We start from the raw sequence: 24195 nt of genomic DNA on the forward strand, positions 1-24195 counted from the left end.
TAATTCTAGAAAACTAAAAAAAGTTATTAAATACAAAGTGACTGTGGTTTTAAAGAAATTGTTAGGCTCTGTCTATTCTCTGGCTCATTACTTATGGGATTTGAATAATCAAAAGGTAATAGAAAATAAAATATGTTCTAAAGTTAGGGGTGGGTTAAGATTATTTAATTGAAAGATTTGCCAAAATTATGTCAACTCTCAGTTATCCAATTTTGTCTGTTTGTTTTACTATCTGGGTGTTTGTTTTTTTGGTTTTGTTTTGTTTTGTTTTCCCTTCCTCTTTCTTCTGGCCGTCCAAGTTTGTTTGTTTCTTTCTTTCTTTCTTCCTCTTTTTGGTTTGCTAGTTTTATTAATAAACCTGTTTATATTAGGTTGGAAAAGAAAGAGATCTGAATCTCCTCAGTGTTATTCTTTGTTAGCAGCTCGTATTAAATTAGGGAAGATAGTAACATTACAGAAAAAAATGGATTTTTAAATTATTTATAAGTAATGTGTCTTAGTCCATTTTGGCTGCAGTAACAAAATACCACACCCGAGTAGCATATGAACAACAGAAATTTATTGCTCACAGTTCTGAAGTGATTATATAGATCATTAAATATTTACTCCTTTTAAATTGTATTTGACTACAACTGTAAATGTTATCATTGCATATAAAGTCTTCATAGTTTACAGTCCTTCATTTAGGATTATGGTTGTCTTCAACAAAAGCGTCATTGAGCTCTCTGTTTTTAATGAGTAGCTCCAGTTCCTGGCCTCTTAACTGTTCACAAAACGCTGCTCTGAACTCTCAAGCATTTATTTCTTTTTTAGCCTCTCTCTCTTTCTCTTTTTCTCCCTCCCTCTCTGCTCTTGGTTAATCAGTGAATCATTTGTAAAATATTGAATGCCTTGTCTTTTGCCAGACGCTGTTCTAGGTGGTAAGAAATCAGTGGTGAGGAAAAACAGCCTAATCTCTATTCCTCTGAGCCCTGATGATGATGGAGCTTAGATCCCAGTGAAACTGCCTGAATGGCAAGAAAAATAGAAGTAGGGAAGAAAAAAGATCCTATGCTCTTCTCATTTTTTTCTCTGTTTATAGTGAAATACAATATAAGTAGACAGAATTTTGTATTAACCATATACGTATATTTAATGAAAGTATACTGTAAAGCAAACACCTGTGCAGTTACCACTAGGAACAAGAATTAGATAATTTCTTCAGCCCAGACTGAACCCCCCGCCCCCATCCCTACCTCTTCCTTGCTCTAAGAGGTAATCACTGTCTGGATTTCTCTGTTTTACCACTTGTGGTCCACAAGGTACTGTATTTATTGGAGATAATGCGCAGTAGGCTCGTCCTTCATGTAGTTTGCCTGTTCTTGACTATGTATGAATGGAATCATACCAAATACATTAGTTTGTGCCTTACTTTACACAACAGTGTGTTTGTGAGATTTCTCCATGTCTGTATGGCTGTGATTTATTCACTTTTATTTCTTTATTGTATTTCATGATACGAATATACCACAAGTCCTTTTTCCATCATATCTAGTGACATATATTTGCGTTGCTTTCAATTTGGAGCTCGTACCAATAGTTGCGTGAACATTCTTCAACGTTTATCCTTGTGCAGTCTCAAGCATTCAGGAGTGTTAGTCAAGGAGCAAAGTCGCTGGGTCATACATTATGTCTGTCTCTGGCTTTTGCCTGTAATGCCGAACTGGTGTCAGGTGTGCGTGCACGTGTCCGTTCCTGCACGCCCTCACCAGTGCTGGCTATTTTTGTAAGTTTTACTATTTGTAAGTTTCACAGTCTGGTGGGTGTGTGGGTGACTGTGTGGGTAGGTTTGAATGTTTTAATTTTTCTAATAACAAGTTTGAACTCTTTCCCACATCTTTTGGCCTTTTTTGGTGAAGCATGTTTAAATAAGTCTTTTGCGCATTTTTCTGGTGGGTTGTCTTTCTTACTGATTCATAGTTTTTTGTTTCACTAGTAAGGAAGTGAGTCTTTTGTTGTATGTGTTACAAATATTTTCTTTCATTTTGTGCTTGCTCATTTTACTTTTTTTCCTAAGATTTTATTTGTTTATTTATTTTAGTGAGAGTGAGCATGTGAGCCGGAAAAGGGGCAGAGGGAGAGGGAGAGAGAATCCCCAGCAGACTCTGCACCAAGTGTGGAGCCTGATGCGGGGCTTGATCTCACGACCCTGAGATCATGACCAGAGCTGAAACCTAGAGTCGGACACTCAACCAACCGACTGAGCCACCCAGACGCCCCTTTCATTTTGCTCTTTTTGAAACATCTTTCAATGAATAGATATTTTAGTATAATTTTAATGTAACCAAATTACCACTGTTTCCTTTATGATTAGTGTTTTTTGTTTCTTATTTAGGAAATCCTTCCATCTGCTGAGGCATTAAAGATACTCACTTTATTTTTAAAAATTTAGTAGTTTTACCTTTTGCCTTGAGTCTGTGATCCACCTGGAATTGATTTGAGGCTTAGTGTGAGGAAGGTGTCCTATTTAATTTTTGTTCCACATGGAAAACCAGCTGTTCCTATGCCATATGTTGAAAAATTCGGCCTTTTCTCGGTGATATATAGGGCTTACAATTCTTTCCAAAGTACTGTTTTTAAAGAAACATGCAGTATGCCTCAAGCACAATATGACTTTGGGAATTACATAAGCAGAGTGAAGGTTGAGAGTCAAGAATGAAATGAAAAACAGAATGTAATAGCTAAGGAATTTGGAAGTTGTGCTAAAAGAGTTATGGGATGTACATTTACCTCAATGTAAACCTGCATAAGAAGCTGAAAGCACAGTTGTGGGTGTAAAATTTGAGGGCACCCAGGCTGGTGTTATGGGCTCGGCCTTGTTCTTGGAAATTTTTTTTTAAACTTCAAATTTGGGCATGTTACTTAACAAGCCTCACTTTCCCAGGCATAAAACAAAAATAATGCTCCTCTTAATGAGGTGATAAGTAACATGCCACTGTCGCCCAGCTTTCAACAGAGTGTCCTTTACAAATGTCTTCTTCCTTTATTCTGTATGGTCGAGAGTACGGCATAAATGGGGAAAGTGCTGCTCTGAGCGAGACCAGGCTGGTTTGGTTCTAGGTCACGCCAGATACCAGACTCTGTCCAGGATTGTGCCACTTGGCTCCATGGCCGGGTGGCTCCTTTCTAGGTACCCTGAATGTATTCCCTAATAGTTGACACCATTATTTGTCATTGGACTTGGTAAGAAATGCCTTACTGTGCTCACAGTACGACGTCTAGGTGATTCAGGATGAATCTGGATTATGTCTGTACAACTTAGCATTTCATTAAGACAAATAGAAATTCTGAGGGGAAATGACGCCATTTCTGATCTCAAGTAACAATCTCACCATACTTTTCCCACAGACGCAGGTCACAAACTACTTGGGTGACATCATATGTCGCTACGAACCGCCCTTTCCTTCTTTCACATGCTTTTCTCCTGTCTCAGCTTCCTCGTTGTAATGATCTTTCTCTCTGCTTTTGGCTGCATCCTCTTTCTCTTCCTGTACCCATAGAGTAGGAAGTACTTAGGGGTACCGTCTAAGCCTTAATTCCCAGCCATCCCCTTTTCTGCACTTACTCTTTCAAAAATTTTTTACCCATTCAATACTATGACTCAGTTCCTCAGAAAATCTAACTTGAATTTCTTCTCACCTCCTTTAACTCAGGATAGAACAAAAATATATATATTTTTTCTTCCCAAACCAACTACTACTGTCTAGACTTTCATGTGCCCAGGCTACCCAGACGTGCATGGTCATACTGTCTGCTTTCCCCTCCTTTTTATCTGTGTGTTCAATCTGTCTTCAAGTCCTGTCCAGTTTTTTCAAAATATTTTTTGAACTGTCTCTCTCATTTTCATTACTTCTGCTTTATCAGAAGCTTTCCTCTTCACCTCACCGCTAATCTCGTCTTGCTTTCAGGTTAATTTCAGCGCATCACCTGTCCGCTCTAGAAGCTGCTGTGCTGATTCCTCAGTGCCAGTAAGCGTGGTCCTCACACTGCTTCAGAAAGAGTTCCTTTTTGTTTGTTTGTTTACATTCATTGGTGTCTAAATTATGTCCAGGAGATCCAGTAGGGCTGAGGCGAGGTTTGTGGATCCCTCAACATTTCTAAAACTGCATTGGTGATTCTGATGTACAGACAGGATGAAAATCAGTGATTGGGAGACAAGGGGATGGGCTGAGGGTGTTTATGATTCAACATAAGTAATTATCAAGATAATAGTTTTTTATTTGGGTGGTGCATTCACTGGTGCTCGTTGCATTACTGAAAATAACCATTTCTAGAAGAAAACACAGGGATGAATCTTCACGACCTTGGGTTAGGCAGTGGTTTCTCCGATATGACACCAAAAGCATAAGTGACCTTAGAAAAGGCTGGATAAACTGGACTTCATCCAAATTAAAAACTTTTGTGCACCAAAGGACACCATTAAGAGAGTGGGAGAAAATTCCATAGAATGGGAGAAAATACTCAAATCATATCAATGGACTTGTATCCAGAGAATATAGAGAACTCTTACAACTCAATAATAAAAAGACAACCCAATTTAACAATGAGCAAAGGGCTTAGATAGACATTTATCCAAAGAACATCTATGAATGGTCAGTAAGCACATGAAACAATGCATAACATTATTAGTCAACAGGAAAATGCAAACCAAAATCATAGTGAGATACTACATACCCCCGTAGGATGGCTGTAATTAAAAAGAAAATGGCAGTAATAAGTATTGGCAAGGATGTGGAGAAATTGGAACACTTGTACATTGTTGGTAGGAATGTAAAATGTGGCAGCCACTTTGGATAAAAGTTTGGTCAGTTCCTCAAAAATTTAATCATGGAGTTATCATACCATATGAGACACAAACACATACACACACACCCCGTAAGGATAAATATATATAAGTCATCATATATATATATACACACAACCCTAAGAAATGAAAACATACACTCACAAAAAATGTACAAGAATGCTCATAGCAGCATTATTCATGGTACTGAAAAGTGGAAATTATCAACTGGTGAGTGGATAAATAAAACACAGTATAACCATGCCACGGAGTATTACTCGGTGGTAAAGAAAAGAGCAAAGCACTGAATGATGGATGATAACACATGGATGAGCCTTGAGAGCGTTATGCTAAGGAACAGAAGCCAGACACAGGGTCCACGTATTGTAGGATCCCTTTTATGGGAAATGTCCCGCATAAGCAAATCCGTGGAGACAGAAGGCTGAGTAGTGATGGCTTGGGGCTGCGCTCATTGGTGGGAGAGTTGGGGGAGAAATGAAGATTGACTGCTGATGGGTACAGGGTTCTTTTTGGGTGATGAAAATGTTCTAAAATCAATTAAGGTAATGGTTGTACAACTCTATGAAAATATTAAAAACCACTGAACAGTACATCTTAACTGGGTCCTTTTATGGAATATGACATTTATCTCAGTGAGGCTAGAGAAGAACAGTCTGAGTAAAAACGGGCCATGTGTGGGGCAAGGGGGAGAGTGTGTCCCCACCTGCCCCTTCCCGCCTCCACAACAAGCCAGCAGTGGGGAGTTACTTCCCGAAACTACCAACAGAACCCAAAACAGATTGGTTTGAGTTTCAACTTTCATTTTTTCCTTCCATTCTTCTTAAAATGCCCCTCGAAGGTAAGCAGCCAGGAGAGTAAGGGGGGGGGGTAGTCTTCCCTTTCCAGTGGTTCAGTCCCTGGAGTGTGGATTAGAAGGAACTAAACTTTCAAAATGTGTTCCGGACTTAGTATGTTAATAACTTGAGGCTTCCCCACATCAGTCACTTAAATTTTCAGAAAGTAAGTTACGTTATCGGCGAATGGACAGTGGGCTGGCCAGAGCTGTACCCCATAAGCCACACAGCCATTCTGAGGTCGCACGTGAAGCCCTGAGAGGAGGCACTAGCGGGGAAGGTGCGGCCGCAGTCACTCTCGGTGAAGCTGTGAAGTTATAGTGATCTGTGTTGAAGGGGGGAGGGTCGTATTCCGTGAGGTTTGGTACGTTAAAGAATGAACTGGGATGCCCCAGGATCACTCATCAGAGAAAGCTGGCTTTAATGGGAAAAGATGAAGTGTCCTAGCAGGCAAGGAGAGGCGGACTTTGCATAAATGTGCAGTTAGGAGTGGGAACAACATGTGGTGTGGTTACGGGGGACCCCTTGACAGGTTTGTGAGACTAGAGGATTTCTGCTTGGTGTGTACTAGGAAACAAGGGCAAGCAGGTGTACTAGGAAACAAAGGGGGCGTTTGTTGTTGAATCTTGCTGAAATCTTGCTGTCGGTCATTGGTTTAGCTGTTGAGCGAGCCCCCCGGTTGTGACGCGCTGTCCAAGCAGGTGCTTCCCCAGATGTGGATGCCTGCAGTTGTCAGACCTAGAGCGTATCATTCATTCTTGGGTGCTCATTTCTCATCTTAACGCCTCATAGCAATCTAAGCTCGTAGCCGCCACTGGAAATGGTTCCCTTTGAGAGTGTTTCCTTTGTAAAGATTTCCTGTTTGCTAGCTGGAATAAACACGCGCATGCCATTAAGTTTGTGCCTTCCCTTCCCCGGCAGACTAAACCGGTTAAATGGTCGCTAATTGTAGGTAGAGTATCCATGGTTCGAAATGAGAAATGTCCTTTACATTTTAAGCTGTTTATTGGGAAAATTTAAAACCTACTGCTTTTACTTAATTGCTTCGCCTGTTGTGTTGTCCATTCAAAATACAAAATACTCCATGATTCTCTCCTCTGGACTTTGCTAAGCAGTCCCACCAGCGTCAGCGTGCTTTTGTTATGACAGACGCCATCTCCACGTCTCTTCCACGTGGAACAGAGGAGGGCCAGCCATGGAAGAGGACCTGAGGAAGAGGGGTGCAAGCCAATTAAAACAAAACAAAACAACTAAGGGTCCTCTTTCTAGAAAATTCTCAAAGACATCTGCTTTGCTGAATCTCATTTGTTAGGATTTTTAACAACCTGTCCTCAGTCTCACAGGAGAAATATTAACAGGGTTCAGCGCATGCAGACTTTAGTAAATTAAAGATACTGGGTTTCAAAAGTTGTAGGTTGGTTGGTAGAGCTTTAAGTGCAGTTGCATTCATAGTTGACATTTAGTAAGAATCTGTTGTGTTTAAACACTAGTAGGGCGCCTGGGTGGCTCCGTGGGGTTAAGCCTCTGCCTGGCTCAGGTCATGATCTCAGGGTCCTGGGATCGAGCCCCACATTGGGCTCTCTGCTCTTCGGGGAGCCTGCTTCCTCCTTTCTCTCTGCCTGCCTCTCTGCCTACTTGTGATCTCTGTCTGTCAAATGAATAAAATCTTTAAAAATAAAATAAACACTATTATACTGGGTAATTAGAGAGAGTGAGAGGTGAATAAGGTATTCTTAAGGAACTAGAGAGAGTTTGTGTTTCAGGAGCTAGAAGAATAGGATATATATAGGTGGAAATAACCAGAATAGGGGAGAAATACAAAGTAGTAGGGAAGTACAGAGAAGGTGGACAATATTTCCTGTGGGAGGTCAAGGAAGAATTAGCAGAAGTGATATTTATTTCCCATTTATGAAAGAGAATATTCAATTTCTTATGGGAGTAGCTGTAAATGTTTCTGATGGTGGCTCTGACCTCTAAGCCCCCTGTGATCATTACGTTAATTTTAGAACTGTAGGCAGGAGGGCTAGGAGGTAGAGACTCTAGCCAGTGGCTGGCCGGCTGCCTTTATAAGGATGACAAGGCTCTGGGAGCCAGAAAGTGACAGGAGGCTTGGCCTGATTTTATTGCCATTTCGTTCAGTGACCCTTTCTTGAGTCCTGCTGTGTGTGAAAGCACTGCGTGGAAATGGGTAAATCCAGCTCTCGTCCCCCCATTTACTCACTAGTGGAGGGCATAAACACATAATACAACTAAGCATAAGATAAGGCAGAGTAATTGGGACATAGAGGTTTAACGAAGGACTATGGAAGCACAGAGGAGGAAGCCACTGACATAGTTTTCTGTGGTGGAAATCAGTTAAGGCTTCATACAGGAAGTAATATTTGACTGGGCCTTGGAAATGAGAGGTCTTTCAAATGTGGGAAATAAAGGAAAAGGCATGGCACAGAGAGGAAGTAGCCGAAGGAAGGCACGTGAACACAGGATGTGAGTAGTCTAGCAATACTCGAATGGCCAGGAGAAGTTGGAAAGGTGGACGGGGCTGGGCCGTGGAGGGGCTTGAAGGATAAGGCTCAGAGGGTTAGACTGTTTTGTGAGCAGACAGGAGCCCCCTGTGTTTTTGAGTGAGGAGTTGACACAATATGATTTACGTGACTGTCCCCACACTGTGAATGGGTGGCCTAGAGGGAAATGAATTGGCAGTAGTGAGCCATGCGTAAGCCTCGGTCAGAGAGAACACGAGTGTGAGCTGAGCCGGTAGGAATGGAAATGGATTCGGGACACCCGGGGTAGAAGTACGAAAAGTTTTATTACAGTTGGAGGGAGAAGGGGGACTCCAGGGCTCCCAGTAGCTGGGATGGCAGTGCCATCAGCGAACATTAATGGGAACATGAGCAGAAGAACAGATTGGTTTTTGGAAGGTGGTGAGTATGAGCTCTTTCTTCCCAGATATATTAGAGGTTCATATCAGGAATTTAAGAGAGGTTCCAGGACCAGAGATAGAAACTTCAAGTATTATTACCAAACAAGTGATAATGGAAGCTAAGGGACCAGAAGAGGCAGCCTTAGCACGGAGAGAGAGACAAAACCAGCACAGGCCTTACAAGAACACCCGTGCTGTAGAAGGAAGAAAGGAGTAAAACAATGAGCACATGGAGACGGGCTTGTCCGGGGAGTAAAACTGCGGAGAGGGGAGTAGGGAGGCGCTGGCCATTTTCAGGCGCTGTTACCGCAGGGAATGTGGTAGGCCCGGGGCAGGAGAGAGGAGGCTGGCTCCCAGAAGAGTCGTTCTTGTAAATACATGCACGAAAGTATTCAGAAGTCAGTGGCTCTCTGGCCTTTGGCCTGCCATCCTCGCTCACTTTCTGAGCATTCCTCTTCCCGTCTCCCCTCTCCTGTCTCCCGCCGGCTCTCCCCTAAAACAGCGGAAGGGGAAGAGAAGTAGGGGGGATGCTGAAGCACAAAGGGCCTTGGAGTTCAATGGTAAATGTTCCTATTTCAATGTGTAAATAAGTTGCCTAATCTTTCTTTTGAATAAGCCACCTTAATGATAATAGCGTCACTTCATCTAAATTTTCAAGTCTGTGTGTCTCTAGTGTTCATAAATGTGTTTGTCATAAGAAGTAAAAATAATAGGAAAAGTCTGGGTCTGGGTGAGTGGGCTTACAGGTGTCACTGATTCTGACGCAGCCTTAACATCAGTCACTTTTGTTCTGAAGGCGGTAGGCGCGTCGGCTCCCTCCGTGCGGCTTTCTGAGGGCAGCGGCGCTGGTTCTGCTCACGCAGGCCTGTCGCGCGTCCTTCAGCTAAACCGGGGTCTTCGGCGTTCCAGCTCGTCTGCGGCTGCCTCTTACCAGTGTGTCGCATTCCAGTGGCTGGTTGGAGGATTTCTCAATGGTCCCTCCTCCCGTCGGATCCTCACATTCAACGCGCCAGAGCCTTTATTTGGTGACTAGAAGCTAATAACGTGAGTTGTGTCCATGTGTCTTTCTAGATTTTGGCTTCAGTAACCTGTTCACTCCCGGGCAGCTGCTGAAGACGTGGTGCGGCAGCCCCCCCTACGCGGCGCCCGAGCTCTTCGAGGGAAAGGAGTATGATGGGCCCAAAGTGGACATCTGGGTATGTACTGTCCTCCCCGAGCCCCCTGGCCGGTGGTTCTCCTTCGCTGGGAACAGCCACCGTCACCCTGGGGGACCGCGAAGGCTGCACACGAATCAAGACCTCGATCCCTGTGCTTTGAGTTCCCAGTTCCTCGCGCAGTCTTTCCTCCAGCTCTTGTCTTACGGACCGGACTGAGCCGCAGATGTCAAACTCCCCCTTTTGCATCTGCAAAAAAAAAAAAAAAAGAAAGCCCAAGAGCAAGCTTGGGTGGGTGCCCTTGCCAAGAACAGAGATTGTTTTCTGTCGTTGCCACTTGCCTTCTCCCTCGAGGATGAGTGCGGAGGGAAATTCTAGATATGTTACCCAAAATTAACGTCTGGACGCAAAGAAGAATGTTAACTATCCAAAAGATGATTGGCCTTGACAATGCCTCATATTATTTCTTACAAAGAAAGAAGAAAAAGTTTGTTCCGTTATCTTGTGCATGACTCACCACCGTCTTCATACACATACTATAATGGCCTCTTTTGTTTCCTCTGATGCGATTAATTATGTGTACTCTCTGTTTGGGATGCAGAGCCTTGGAGTCGTCCTCTATGTGCTTGTGTGTGGTGCCCTGCCATTTGATGGGAGCACACTGCAGAATCTGCGGGCCCGGGTGTTGAGTGGAAAGTTCCGCATCCCATTTTTTATGTCCACAGGTAAGGGAGTTACCAGCACGTAGCAGGGACGGGGTTCACAGAGAGTTAGACGTGCTGAGTCCTCGCAGGAATTGGGTGACAGAGTATGAGCGGCCCATTCAACAGCCTTTCTTAGCGCCAGTGTGCGGAAGCAGGGCTGTCTGGGAACATGGCGTGCAGCCTGTGGCGTCCGGTGGCCCTGCCTGAGGCGGCCTGAGTTTGGCCCTGGTGCTGCCTACAGCTGCTCGTGTCGCGTGGCCGGCTGACTGCTAAGTCTGCCTGAGCTTTGGTTTCCTCATCTGTAGGTGGCTGGCAGCTGGGTGAGGGCGTAACTCTGAAAACTAAACTAAATAGTCTGTGAAAAGAGTCGACAGGCCCGTCATGTAGTCGCAAGGCGACAAATATTCCTGCTTCACCCCTGCCCTTCACCCCACTCCCATTTATTTCCACTTATGGGGGCCCCGCCGGACTGTGGCCGTCAATGCCCAGGATGGAGCGGGCTTTGCTTCTCAGTCTTGCTGCCACCACATTGCCCACCTCCATGACATGTATCCCCCAGACTCGAATAAAAAAGTGGTTTTCAGATGAGTGGGCGGTAGGGTGGTCAGTAACCCTCGGAAAGCTGTAACCCTCCAGACACCAGCTACCCAGAACCTACAGTGTTTCCTCACCATTTCTGCGAGAAAGGAACAGCCCAGAGACGGTGCTGGAAGCAGTCTAGTTCGTTCTGCCTCGACATGTTTTCAGGTTTAAGGAACGACGCACGGAGCGTATGACCCATGTTGGCGACACAGTATAAGCACATGGGAACTGCCTTTTAGAGTAAATAGAGGAAACCTTTTTTGGATTTCACTTTAAGTCTCCTTAGCTTTGATGGCTTCATAGCGTGTCTGATAATGGTAAGTGCTGTGAGAAAAATAAAATAGAGAAGGGGGTCAGGGCTGGTGGGCAGGAGGTTATCTGGAAAGGTAGGAGAGGTGAGGAAATGAGCCATGTAGCCTGAGGGCGAGCTTTCCAGCCAGGGGGAGCAGCCAGGGCAGAGGCCCCTGGGAGGGAGTGTGCTGCAGTGTTCAAGAATCAGGCCCCGCCCTCTGTGCTTGAAAGAAGTGACAGGGACAAGAGCGATGAGGTCAACTAGGTGAGAGAGAACTTGCTTTTAGGACCTCGTCAATGGAAAGACCTGAGTTTTTACTTGGAACCAAATACAAAGGATCAGATGGTATTGACAGAAGAATGATACAGTCTGACTTTGGTTTTTTCCCAACTTTTATTATCAAAATTTTCAAACACACAAAATAAGTCCAAAGCGTGTGGCTGTGATTGTTCTTTGTTTTGTTTTGTTTTTTAATCATTTTGGCTGCTCTGCTGGTTAAAAGGGTTAGGGGCTAAAGGAAGGGAGACTTCTGCAGTCATCCGAACAGGAGATACTGGTGGCTCGTTCCGAGACTGCGTGTGGAGGTGGAGACGGTGAGAAGTGGTCAGATTGGAGAGATACCCCATGCTGTGTGGCAGGCACCGTTCAAAGCAGTTTATAAACACTGACTCATTTCGTTATTACAGCAACCCTGTGAGATACATAAGTCTGTCACCCCCATGTTACAAGTGATAAAACTGAAGCCAGGACGTGGTTAGTGATTTTCCCAAGATAGCACAGCTACAAAGTGGCTAAACTAGAATTTGAACCTAGCCAGTCTGGTTCCAAGAGCATTCATGCTGGATTTGACGTGGAAGGAGTCACTAAAGTGGCTTGAGCAGCTGGAGGGATGGGCTTACTGCTGACTGAGATGAGGATGACTAGGGAAGGTTACTGAATTTTGGCAAGATGTTTTAGATCATGTCGTCTGAGACGCACGTTACACCTGTAGGCTGAGATCTGGTGTAGGCAGTTGAATATAGGGCTATGTAGCTTAGCTGAAAAGTCGTGGACCAGGGATGTCCGTTTGTGAATCATTGGTGTATCGATAATATTTACAGCTATGAGATGGGATCGCTTCGTAGGTAGTGATTATAGAGAAGGGGTCCAGGGGCTCATCTCTGGACCATTCTAATGGTCAGAGATCAGGAAGATGAAAAGGGATCGGCATGGAAATCACCAGCGAGGTAAGCCAGAGGGGCTGCTGTCCTAGAAAAAAGGAAAAAAGGAGGAACTCTGCCAGGTGCTGCTGACAGGTGAGAGAAGATGAGCGGGAGTGGAACATTGGATTTGGGAAGGTGGAGATCAGCGCGGCATTCATTGGAGGACAGTTTTGGTGGAGGGGCAGGAACACAAACCTGATTATGTGGCCACAACAGAAAAGGAATGGAGGGCAAATGGCGAAAGGAAGTAGACGAAGCTTTTCCCAATTGTACCATCAAAGGCGGCGGAGACGGGGTCCAGCAGCGTGCTCTGGCCAGTCATCTGTGATCCCGTCATCATCCGCTGGGTGTCCTCGGTCCTTACCTGCACGTCTGCCCAGAACTTACGTTCTTTCTTTTTTAAAAATGAACTTTATTTTTTAGGGCACTTTTAGGTTCACAGCAAAAGCGAACGGAAAGTGCAGCCAGTTCCCATATACCCATGTCCCCTTGCAGCCTTCCCCACAATCAGTATCCTTCCTGCACCAACGTAGCACATCTGTCACAGTCAGTCATCCTACATCGACACTGCATCAGATTATCATCCAAAGTCTGTAGTTTACAGCAGTGCTCACCCATGGTGTCCACTGTGTGGATTTGCACAAACATATGCTGACAGGTAGCCGCCATTACACTCTCATACAGAGCAGTTTTACTGCCCGAAGAATGCTCTGCGCCAACCTTCCCCAACCTCTGGTAACCACTGATCATTTTACTGTCTCCCTAGGTTTGCCTTTCCTAGAATGTCATGTATAGTAGTGGGAACCCCACAGTATGTGGTCTTCTCTCGCGCAGGAGTACGTTCATAGAGCTCCTCTGGCTTCTCAGGGCTTGATCACCTTTTCTTTTTAATGCCGAATAACATTCTGTTGTGTGGATTTACTCCATTTATATGTTTACTCACCAGACATTGTGGTTGTTTCCATGTTTGGGCAGCGATGAATAGAACAGCTGTAAACTTCGTGTGCAGATTCTGGTGTGGACCGAAGCTTTCAACTCTTTGGGCAGATAAGAGGAAGTGTGATTGCTGGATAGAAAGGAGGAATATGTTTAGTTTTTTTAAGAAACCGCCAAGCTGCCTTCCAGGGTAGCTGCCGCATTTTGCATTCCCACCCTGGTGAGTGAGCGTCCCCTTGGCTCCGCATCCTGCCCAGCAGGCTGTGCTGTCCGTGCTCTGGAGTTTTGCTGTGCTAACGGACAGATGCGTAGTGGTTGCCTGTGATTTTAATTTGCAATTCCCTGATGATGTATGATGATGAACGTCTTTTCATAATGCGTATTTGCCATCTGTCTTCTTTGGTGACCTGTCTGTCCAAGCGTTTGGCCCATTTTTAAAGAAGGTTGTGTGTTTTCTTATCCTTGAATCACTCCCTACTTTCTGAAACACTTTTTTCTCACTGCTTCTCAGACACCACATTCTCTCATTTTCCTTCTGTTTCTCTGGATTCACCTTCGCCCTCATCTGTGCCAGATTTCTCTTCCTCTGTTCATCCTTTAAGTCTTTTCTTCTTTATACCATCTTCCTGAGCCATCTTAACTGCCGTGGCTCTGGGGAGGACTGTAATGTTCCGCCCTCTGTTAACGCCCAGTCAGCTCTCCGGCCCAGACCTCTCCTCTGGGCTGAAGGGTGACCTATCCAGCCCATTGCTACTGATCAACTTCACTTTTACGTCTTGAATTCACATCAATAGAAACATTTCAGACCTGACTTAAACTCCCCCTCCCTATCCTTGGTTGTCTATCCTCGTGAATGGTGGGTGTTGCCACCCGAGCAAGGCAGAAACTCGCCTGATTCCTCCCCTACTCTCACCACTGTCACAGCTGATGAGTTACCAAATTCTGTCCATTCAGCCCTCCTTTCCTGTGACCACTTCCGTAGGGGTTCTTGCCCAGATGAGAAAGAGCCGACTAATGGCTCCCATCCTGTCCCTCCCTGGTCCATCCTCCACGTGCTGCCTGAGGACTCTTTCTAAAACAGGCGTATAAAAACAACACACACACTCACACACACACACACACACACACACACACACAGATCTAGTCATAGCATTTTCTAGCTTAAACTTTTCAGTGGTTTGCCCCCGAAATGGTTTGCCTCTAGGCTAAAGTTCACTCCTCAATGTGGCAGAGGCACTGACTTTCAAACATTTTGACCATGACCGTAGTAAACAATATCTTTTATACTGTGACCTGGAACACGCATATACCCATACTCCTGAACGGAAGTTGTTTTTGAGAAGCAAAACTTGCCTTTACTATGTGTAGTACACTCCAATATATTTTATTCTATTACATTAAAAACTGTTGATTATAACTTACTAGATTGATGTCATGACTGTTGTTTGAAAAACAGTGGGTCTAGAAATGCCTTATGACCTGGTGCCTGTCAGTCTCTGCAGCCCAGCCCCCACTGTACACCTCGTCAGCCTGACTTCCTTCCAGTTCCCTGAACTGGTGTTGTTCCGTGGAGCATTTCCCTCTGCCCGGAATACTTCTTCCTCCCCCAACCTGACTCCACCCACTCCTGTATTCTAGAATAAGAAATCAGATGTGCTAGAAAAAGAATTGAGATAATTTCCACCAGTCTTCAGATCTCTGGGTTTGGTTTTGTTTTGTTTTAAATCATGGGACTTACCAAACTTTTTATTGTAATTACTTCTTTTATTGTACATCTTCGGCACCAGACTGAGCTTAGAGAAAATATAGATGAAGCATGTTTTTTCACAGTTGTCTAGAGCCTAGCGTAGTATCTGGCATGTAGCAGGACTTAGTAAATAGTGAGTAGATAGTAAATAGAATCCTATTTAAAACCCTCCATTGGCTTGCTTTTCCACTTAGAATAAAGTTCAAAAAGCCATTATCGTGGTGGCCAACAAGGCCCAGTGGTGACTGGCCACCTCTTTCTCATCATTTCCTGCTGCTGTGGACATAGGTTCCGAGGTCACAGAGGCATCCTTGCCGTCTCTCAGACTCGCTAGGCACACACGTTCCCGCTCCCGCAAGTATCCACATGGCTTGCTTCCTCATGTCACTTGAAGTTTCTGCTTCAAAACCTCCTCAGGGAGCCCTTTCTCTTTCCAAAACTCTGCTTCAGTTCTTACGTGGCCTGTACCACTGCCTGACCTCATCTGTGGATCACGTCCCTATTTGCTATCCCACTGCCTCTTGATGGCATATGCTTGTTTCTGTTCACTGATGTGTTTATTGTATTTATTCCCAGGGGTTGGGACAGTGCCTGGGTCCTCATAGGCACTCAGGAAGTGTTTGGTAAATGAATGAATGAAGGCCTGCGTAGGTTCATTAAAATGCTATCAAAACTCCACCAGAATGTACACTGGCATTCAAATAATAATATCAGTAATAGCAATCGATATTTTTTTAGGACTTCCGAGTTGACACCGTATTTCCTATACTTGGGCTAATTTGAGCTGGATAACTGTACTCTGGAACTGATATTGATACATACTATTTTAGCATTTTGCCAATGAAGTTTAAAGAAATTGCTTGGTCTGCCTAAAGCCACACAGATAATAAATGACTAACTTAGTCCTTTATTCAGTTTTGTTTGATGACACCGCACTGTTGCAAAGAACGAGCAGGATAAACAAACCACTTCCTCTGCTATTCCAGTGTCCACAGTACTTCCTGTGAGCAACTTGGATTCCCTCCGCCCTCCACCCCCGTCCCCTTGCATCACGGCAGAAGATTGGTACTCCAGCCTTGCCAGAGCTGGCTGCAGATAGTGGATGCTGGTAAAAAAGCTTATCATGCTGCCAGCCACATTTGTTTGTTGGTGCCTAGAAATAAACTATATAGCATTTTAACTACTTAGAACTAATATCTGTAATATAAGTTAACTTGAAAGTTTGAAGACTCACAGACTGTCAATATTATGACCCTGAATGTGTGGTCACTTTTTAATCCTAGACAAGTAATTCCGTACGTAGGAATAACCGTTTTCATAAAATTAAGGCCAGAAAATGAGAAACAACCCAGTCTCTAGGAAATGAGTAGACGGTTCTGTATTAGCAGTCTGAGCCCTCCTGCCCCCAGGGACACACACAGGCTTGGCCTTGCCTAACACTGTAGGCCTGAAGTCCAAGGCCCAGCAGGCCATGCCGTCAAAAGGCCAAGGCGTAGGAGCCAATGAACTCGTAAAGCCGTTTAGTCTCCTCTTAGCTCAGACATCGTAGTACCGTGAAGTTTCAAGTTCACGTGAAAGAAACCTACAGTCTGTCCCCGAGCGCCTTTCCTCCTTACACCTCTGGCTGCTGGGCACAGTGCCACCTCCCTAGAGCTCGAGCGAACTCTGAGGCCGGCGCCCATCGGCTCTGCTTCCTGTGCTGTCGGAGACACCGCGATAGAGGAAAGTCATAAAGGGCAAGAGCCTTTCTTTTCTCAGGCTGTTGTCACAGACTTAAGCTGAGTTGATCCGTTTTTCTGCCTTATGGATTTAGACGCTCCCGCAGAGCTGCTGTTCTCTAAATTAGCACTTGGGGGCCAAGTGCAGAATGCCGCATCCTCTAGCTGCTTCTAGTGGAGCTGAATTCCAGAATATCTGCAGCTGTGTGGGTCCGTGCTACCAGGTGGACAGTTAGTTCAGGAATTCTAAGCGTCTCTTTACTGTCAGTAATGTGTGGAATGAGGTGTTCTCGCAACCAGTGGGTATCCCTGTGCCTGGGCCTGGGTGACTGATGCAGGCGTCCTTCCATGGGCGTCTCGAGATCCACTACAGACCTGGCTTCCCAGTTGGAAAATGGCCGTATACACGTGAAAGAGGATTTATTTGAGGCAGAACGATTGTGTACCACCCGGTTTTATAACGATGGATACGTCTTCCCTTCTCCCCCAGAAGAGAAGCTTCTTTATATCAGAACTGTGTTCTGTACATCTCATCTCCCATAAAACCTGACAGCACCTGCTATGGTATAAACATTCAGTAACTATTTCTTAGTGAAAAAACTGAATTGTCACCACTTACCTCTAGACTCTTACGTCAGACTCTTGGGTCTTATTACTAAACAGGTAATTCACTGATGATCCCAATTATTCTCTGGTTTATGTGCTTTTGTTATGTAGGTTGTTAAGCGAGTGACCAGGTCACATGACCCCTCGTTTTAAAAAGGTTTTGATCTATTATGGATTTGGCTTTCTGTGTCTCAAGTGAAATAAGTTTGGTCTAGACCAGCATATTTGGATTAAAATTCTGAGAGCATCCTGGACAGTGGTCAGGTAAAAACCTTGAACCTAAATTACAGAAGAATTGAAAGTTGAAACTTGCTGGTTTTCGAGCTGTTTTTCGAGCTGATGAGATCCTGCCTGACCACATGTGTTGGCAGGAGCTTTCTCTGAATCCCCTCCACTGAAAGAAGCCAACAACTTAAATTTTTTGAGCACCAAACTCATTAACTACCAGTATATTTTTAAAATTATTTTTTAAAAAATTATTATGTTATGTTAATCACCCTATAGTACATTGTTAGTTTTTGATGTAGTGTCCCATGATTCATTGTTTGCATATAATGCCCAGTGCAATATAGTATATTTTTTAAAACCTGCAGAGGCCTACTTCTTAAAGTCCAGTTGGTCTTATTCACTTACCAATTATACTCTGTGCTAGTGAATATTGTAAGATCAGTCATTCATTTAGCTGAAGGAAAATTAATTTAAAGTGGAAAAACTGCCATGACAGTGAGTGCGGAGAGATCTCTTGTGGACAATATTTTTGAGTCCTTATTGATCAGACTTCATTGTGCCTTAATTAATTGTAATACTGCATAAGCGTTTTATCCCTGGGAACGCAAGGCCCAGGCTTCCATAATGCAGCTGATGGAGACTGCTGTGCGGCTCCTGCCAAAAACCTTGTACTTCAATGCGAGCGGCTCTGCCCTGATTGGCTTACTCCTTGAGAACCACACAACATCTCTCTTGGCTAAAAGCACTTTGCGTAGAGGGGATGGGACAGGAGATTAAAGGAGCTCACCCGCCAGCGTCCAGATACTAAGGGGCTCAGCGCCCTGAAAACAGTTCTCTCACACATTTTGGGGCGTACTCTGCCACTAGCGGGAAACCCATGTAGCGCTTTCGTGTTAGCGAATGAAGAAATCACAGGTGATATCAGGAAAGAGACCGGATCTGCCTCAGGGGTACGCAGGCTGCCTCTGATTTTACCTAACGTGGTGGGGAACCGCCTTACTGCTTCTTGCCCCTTGCAAGCAGACTGTCTCCGAGCTTACAGCAGCCCTATGGAGGAAAATCGAGAGGGGAAGAAAGTTCTAAGTGGGAGGACTTCAGAGCTTTGGATAATACTTGACGTTCAGTGAACACTTTCTGTGGACCAGGCGCGGTTGCAGTAGCTGGTTCTGTGTTCGGAACCACCTTATGAAATAGGTGACTCTCGTTATCTGATGGACGAGAAAATCAAGGTGTGGTAGGATGGAGTGATGGACCCCGAATCCCATGGCTAGGAAGTGGCAGGGCCGAGACTTGAACACCAGCCGCCTGGCTTCAGAAACCACCTAACTATCTCTGATCGTGTTTTAATTCTCAAGAAGTACCTATCTGCCAAGGTATTCCAAGGATCAAGAGAGTCCTGGAATAGGTGTCTTTGTCCATCTACATCAATTACGTATGGAAAAAGAACCAACGCTCTGTATCGGACTCTGGGGTAAAATTAAGCCAGAATTCTGTTCTACTCTAAGGATTGATATTAGGACTTAAAGCCATACTTGAATACTATAAGGGAAGTATAGGCAACAACATTCTTTTTTTAAAAAATGCGAACCTCAAATTGGACAGCCTCCAGTAGAACACCGCAGCCTGCCGCGGACTCTTCCCAGTGGGGCCTAGAGGTCAGCATCGGCCTCCCAGCCTTTAAGCCTGCATCTCCTGATCTCTGGATCTTAATTCCGAAGCATCACACCCACCTAGGAAAACTAGAAAATAAGGAACATTCAAGAAATAGATGTTATTTTTCTAATAAATGGAGAGAAATGGCCAAACACTTGTTTTCTCCTCCCTCTATCGAAGGCTGATAAACTGCTAAAACCAAAGAGATAAGTCTCTCAGCCTAAGTTTATTCATCCCCCCAAGAAGATTTTCTCAGCAGCCCCATTTGTATTTGCTCAGTTGTGCCAAGCCACCTTCCTTTGGCCTCTGTGTTGAGCCACAGAAAGTGTCTCACAGGGTTTAGTTATAAGGCACTTTATTTTTATTCCAGAACATTCTAATAATAATTTGCAGAAACCAGTGCTGTTGGGATTTGTATTTAAGTCAAGAACTCTCCATTTTTCTTGTCTGATCTCTTACTGTCGAACCATATTTTTAGGAATTTTATGAAATACTTCAATACTGGGACTCCCAGTTTTCTTTCCCCTAAAGAACTGAAAGCAGATGATTGCAGAACAGGATTTTTTTTTCCCCTGTGTCACTCCAACACAGGAGGAGCTGATCTCAGTGCTTGTTCTTTATGAGTCAAATCTTACTACAGCCAGCACTATTATAGATTAAGTTCCATTATAGCTAATTCAGAGATTATGTATTTTCTTTGGTTGTCTAAAACTGGTTTTGACTAGTACTTTAAATAAACACCCTTAACTAACTTGCAAGTTGGAAATGTGTAGGTATTTCTTTTGTGACAGTAACGTATCGAGATTAACTTTATAGAGTACAAGTCTTCAATCCCTACAGCATCGTTGTTCCAGGGATATCCAATATAACAAAATTTCATTACGACAACAAAACCCCTCTGTATTTTGTATGATTGTATTTAACATTTACGCAATCTCAGAATGCATCTGTAGGTCTCAGCACATTCAATGTACGTTATTTATACATAGAAATGTCTTGTTTCAAGACCATTTGTCTACTTTGTTTAGATTTTAAAATAGTCACTATGTAAAGAGGTTTGTTTGACCTTAGCCGACAGCTGACAATGACAGGGTTTCCTTGGGCGTATTAAAAAACGTCATTACTGGGGCTGAGTCTGCAGAGAGAGTGAGGGTGCTTTAACTCTGGCCAGCTTCTTACCAAAAGAGGAGGTCTTGGCAGTAACCCCGATGATGTGTTTTTGATTGACTTTTTAATTATTTCTGTAGGATCATTATGTTGCAAGATGGTCACACTATTTTAACCATGATTGTGACAGGACAAGGACATGGTGGCAGATTTTATTTTCTTTCCACTAAGAAGCGCAGCATATTTGGTGCCTGGTTTTCCTTTTGGGAAAAGGGAGATAGCATCAGAGAGGAGCTGTGAGACACAAACATTGATAAGCCAGCATAGACGTCGAGGGCACAGACTCGTATGGGCCCCATTCCACTCCACCCAGAGACTGTCACTGCAGAGCATTCATCTGTCATCTGCTCTCACAGTGTCTGTTCCCCCCCAGGCCTAAGCTAGGCAAGGGGAATGAATAACAGAATCCAGCAGTATATCCCGTAGTATTCTGGTTCTGAAGAGTATATGACTTTAGTGCCATTTACCTTGAAAAAAAAAAAAATTACAAGGTTACTTGTTTTCCAGGAAGCAGATGTTTTAGAAATTTTAATAGCCGATTTATTCTTGTTTCCTGTCTGGATTTTGAGATTTGAGAGAAATAGAGCCCTCTTTGAAATTTGAATTGCTCTGGGGAATTAAATATTATTAAGAAGTTTGTTAAAATTGTTGAAAATAAAGAACTCCTTGGAATGAACTTTGAACCCAGCTGGTATCGGCTGGAATGTACTCATGTGAGACACCAGACCATACCCCTCTTCCAGGCACCTGCAAGGAACAAGAATTTCCTGAGTAATTGCCCCTTCCTTGCGTTTTTTCCGTGCCTCCTGGCACACAGATGTCTTCTGTTTCCCCAGCTCAAAGCAGTTTTGTGTGGTCAGAAAGAATCTGTGACTCAGTTTCTTTCAGACCACTCCTCTGCCCACAGAGCCGAAAATGATTGCCTTGCCATGTCCCATCCTTTGGCATCACATGAAGGGCTTAGGGGACCGTCGGCATGCCCTCCATCAGCCTGAAGAGGATGGTGATTCAGTTCCCCAGATTTCTGCCCACCCCGTCTCCTGGTCTGCGGTGCCTTGTCGAAGGAGCCCTGTTGTTTCTGGCCTTCCGTCAGTCTCCAGCAGCAGCAACCCGGGGGTGTCAACGGGGTTCGCTCTTTGCTGGTGCATTGATTTTTCTTTTTCAAAGCTTTTATTTATTTATCCGAGAGAGAGATCATAAGCATGGGGGGAGGGCTCGAGGGGGAAGCAGGCTCCCCGCTGAGCAGGTAACCCAATGAGGGGGCTTGATCCCAGGACCTTGAGATTGTGACCTGAGCCGAAGGCAGGCACTTGACCGACTGAGCCACCCGGACTCCCTTAACTGGTGCATTTAATACTCAGCCTGATGTTGCTGCCTTCTCAGTTCCTCGCAATCCGTCCCTATTACCATCCCCCCTTAACAAGCTGGTTCACAGCCTGCTCTTTTCTGAACTTGGCTTGTAGGTGACTCTAACGTGACGGAGCCTGTGGAGAGTACCTGGCATTCAGTTATCAGAAAAGGAAAATTGGTTCGATTTGCCTTTTTAAAGATATACTAGCTACTAAGTAGCAGAATGCATTCATTTTAGGTGCCATGTGGGGGACAAACTCGGGCTTTGGAGTAAGACTGACCAGAATTTGTATCCTGACTCTACCTCTTATTTTCAGGTCAAATTTCTTAACTTCTCTGATTTTTATTTTCTTTATCTATAAAATGGGTGTGATGATAATAGGGGTTGGTATGTGAATTAAATACTGCCTAGCATTCTGCCTAGCTTATAGATGCTCAATAAATGTTAGCAATTATTACTCAGTAATTTTTTAAAAAGATTTTATTTATTTATTTGACAGAGAGAGAGATCACAAGTAGGCTGAGAAGCAGGCAGAGGGGGAGGGAGAAGCAGACTCCCAGCGGAGCGGAGAACCTGATGCAGGGCTCGATCCCAGGACCCTGAGATCATGATCTGAGCTGAAGGCAGAGGCTTAACCCACTGAGCCACCCAGGCACCCCTACTCAGTAATATTTTTGAAGGAATTGCTCTATTAATCTTTCATTGCCCTCCTTCCCAAATTTTTTTTTTTTTTACTCTTTTCTCTTTCACTCTCACTCTGTTAAATGCTAAGGATACATGATTAATACTTCCAATCAGATGCACAGGGTTTATGGAGAAGACTTACCTGCTAAGAGGTCTGGTTTGTTGCAACAATTTTGACGCTAAGACTTTGCCCACATTGCAGATATCAGTGTCTCCCCAAGCGGGAATCTTGATTTACAGGTTATTCTGTATTCTGCCTCAGATAAGATCAGCGAGTGGGTGCCCCTGTGTGAGGCAAAGAACTCTAAAGTTACGAGGGAAAGCCCTGGAAACCACCTGACCTGGGCTTTTGCCCCCATACACTGCCACTTCTTGGTCTTCTACGAAAGGATAGTTGTCTGCTTTTTCTGGTTGGAAGCATCGAGAAGGCCTGTTCTCTTGTGGATTCTTGGGATCCGCTGAGGAAGGTATTCAAAGGAACTGTGGTAGGCATGCAGTCTAGTACTTCTCTCGTTGACCTTCTGGAGGGCTGCTAGCCTGTCCAGTGTTGTGGTGGGCACCGGGGTACACAGCTCAAGCAGACACAGGCTCCGTCTTCCTGGGACTCCGGCTTCCTGGGACTCCTGGTCTTCCTCACGTAATGCTGGGAGCCCTTCTAGTGACATCTCAGATGCCAGCCTCTGATTCAGCACATCTGGTAATAATAAGTATGCAATTTCCCAAGACAGATCATTCTCGTTTCATAGTTAACGTGGTTTTCAGAGCTGGAGGGGACCGAGGAGGTCATCATCTCCAGGATAGTTGTTTCTGGACTTAACTTCACAAGCGAACTTTTACTCAGAACGCTAATCTATAAAATGGATAAAATTAGCTTTGCTGCAGGTGCGTCCGTGGCAGCTGGACGGCCCCTCTCACATCCCTGAGGGGCCCCTCCTCAGATCCCTCACACCCTGACCCAGGAATTTGGATGCCCTCTAACAATTAGGAAGACTTGTCCTACATTGAACTTGTGACTTCCTATTATCCAGATTCAGGCCCCTGGAACAGCACAGGATAAATCCACTTGGTTTTCTTAATAAAAACCCTTCTGGTACTTGAAGAACACCCAGTATTCCCCTTGCTGCTGGCCTATACCTTCTCGTCTCCAAGATGAATTGGGCTCCTGGCCTTTCACCTGTCTTCAGGGCCATGTTCTCAAACTTTGGGTCCGGAAAGTCTTTCTAAATTCTCATTTCTTCTGGGCTGGAAACTAGAGACAGAACTTCTGTCAACTATCTTTGATGAATTTGAAGTGCGTTTTTAATTCCCCTTCCTCACTCTTTACTTATCCCACACCCTCGCCCCCCGACCCAGATGGAATACTTTGACCCTCTTAGCGAGAAACTGTGTATCATCAAGTTTTGAAAAGAAAAAAGGTGTTAAGGACCTGGCCCTCTTAGATGGAATGACATGGGCAATCTCCACGTAATTCCCATGTTAGGGCCTGGCCTGACAGCAGCTCTGTGTCCCCGGAGCCTTCCAAACGCCTGTCAGCGCCGCAGGGCAGGGCCCGAGCGTGGGGGGCACCCTCTAGTT

The 24195-nt window shown here is 44.5% G+C and overlaps 1 protein-coding gene across 10 annotated transcripts in view; it reads left to right on the forward strand.

The window, feature by feature from the left end:
- Positions 1–24195, forward strand: part of SIK3 (SIK family kinase 3) — a gene marked incomplete at its 5' end in the record, with an annotated part of 246167 nt that overhangs the window by 186793 nt on the left and 35179 nt on the right. For all 10 annotated transcript variants that reach the window (XM_080817464.1, XM_080817469.1, XM_080817468.1 and 7 more), the window contains 2 exons: positions 9668–9792; positions 10352–10475. In XM_080817464.1, the coding sequence (XP_080673590.1) occupies positions 9668–9792; positions 10352–10475 (249 nt within the window). The remainder of the gene's footprint in view (positions 1–9667; positions 9793–10351; positions 10476–24195) is intronic.

The sequence above is a fragment of the Martes martes genome, assembly GCF_963455335.1.
Source record: "Martes martes genome assembly, chromosome: 10".
NCBI classification, from domain to species: domain Eukaryota; kingdom Metazoa; phylum Chordata; class Mammalia; order Carnivora; family Mustelidae; genus Martes; species Martes martes.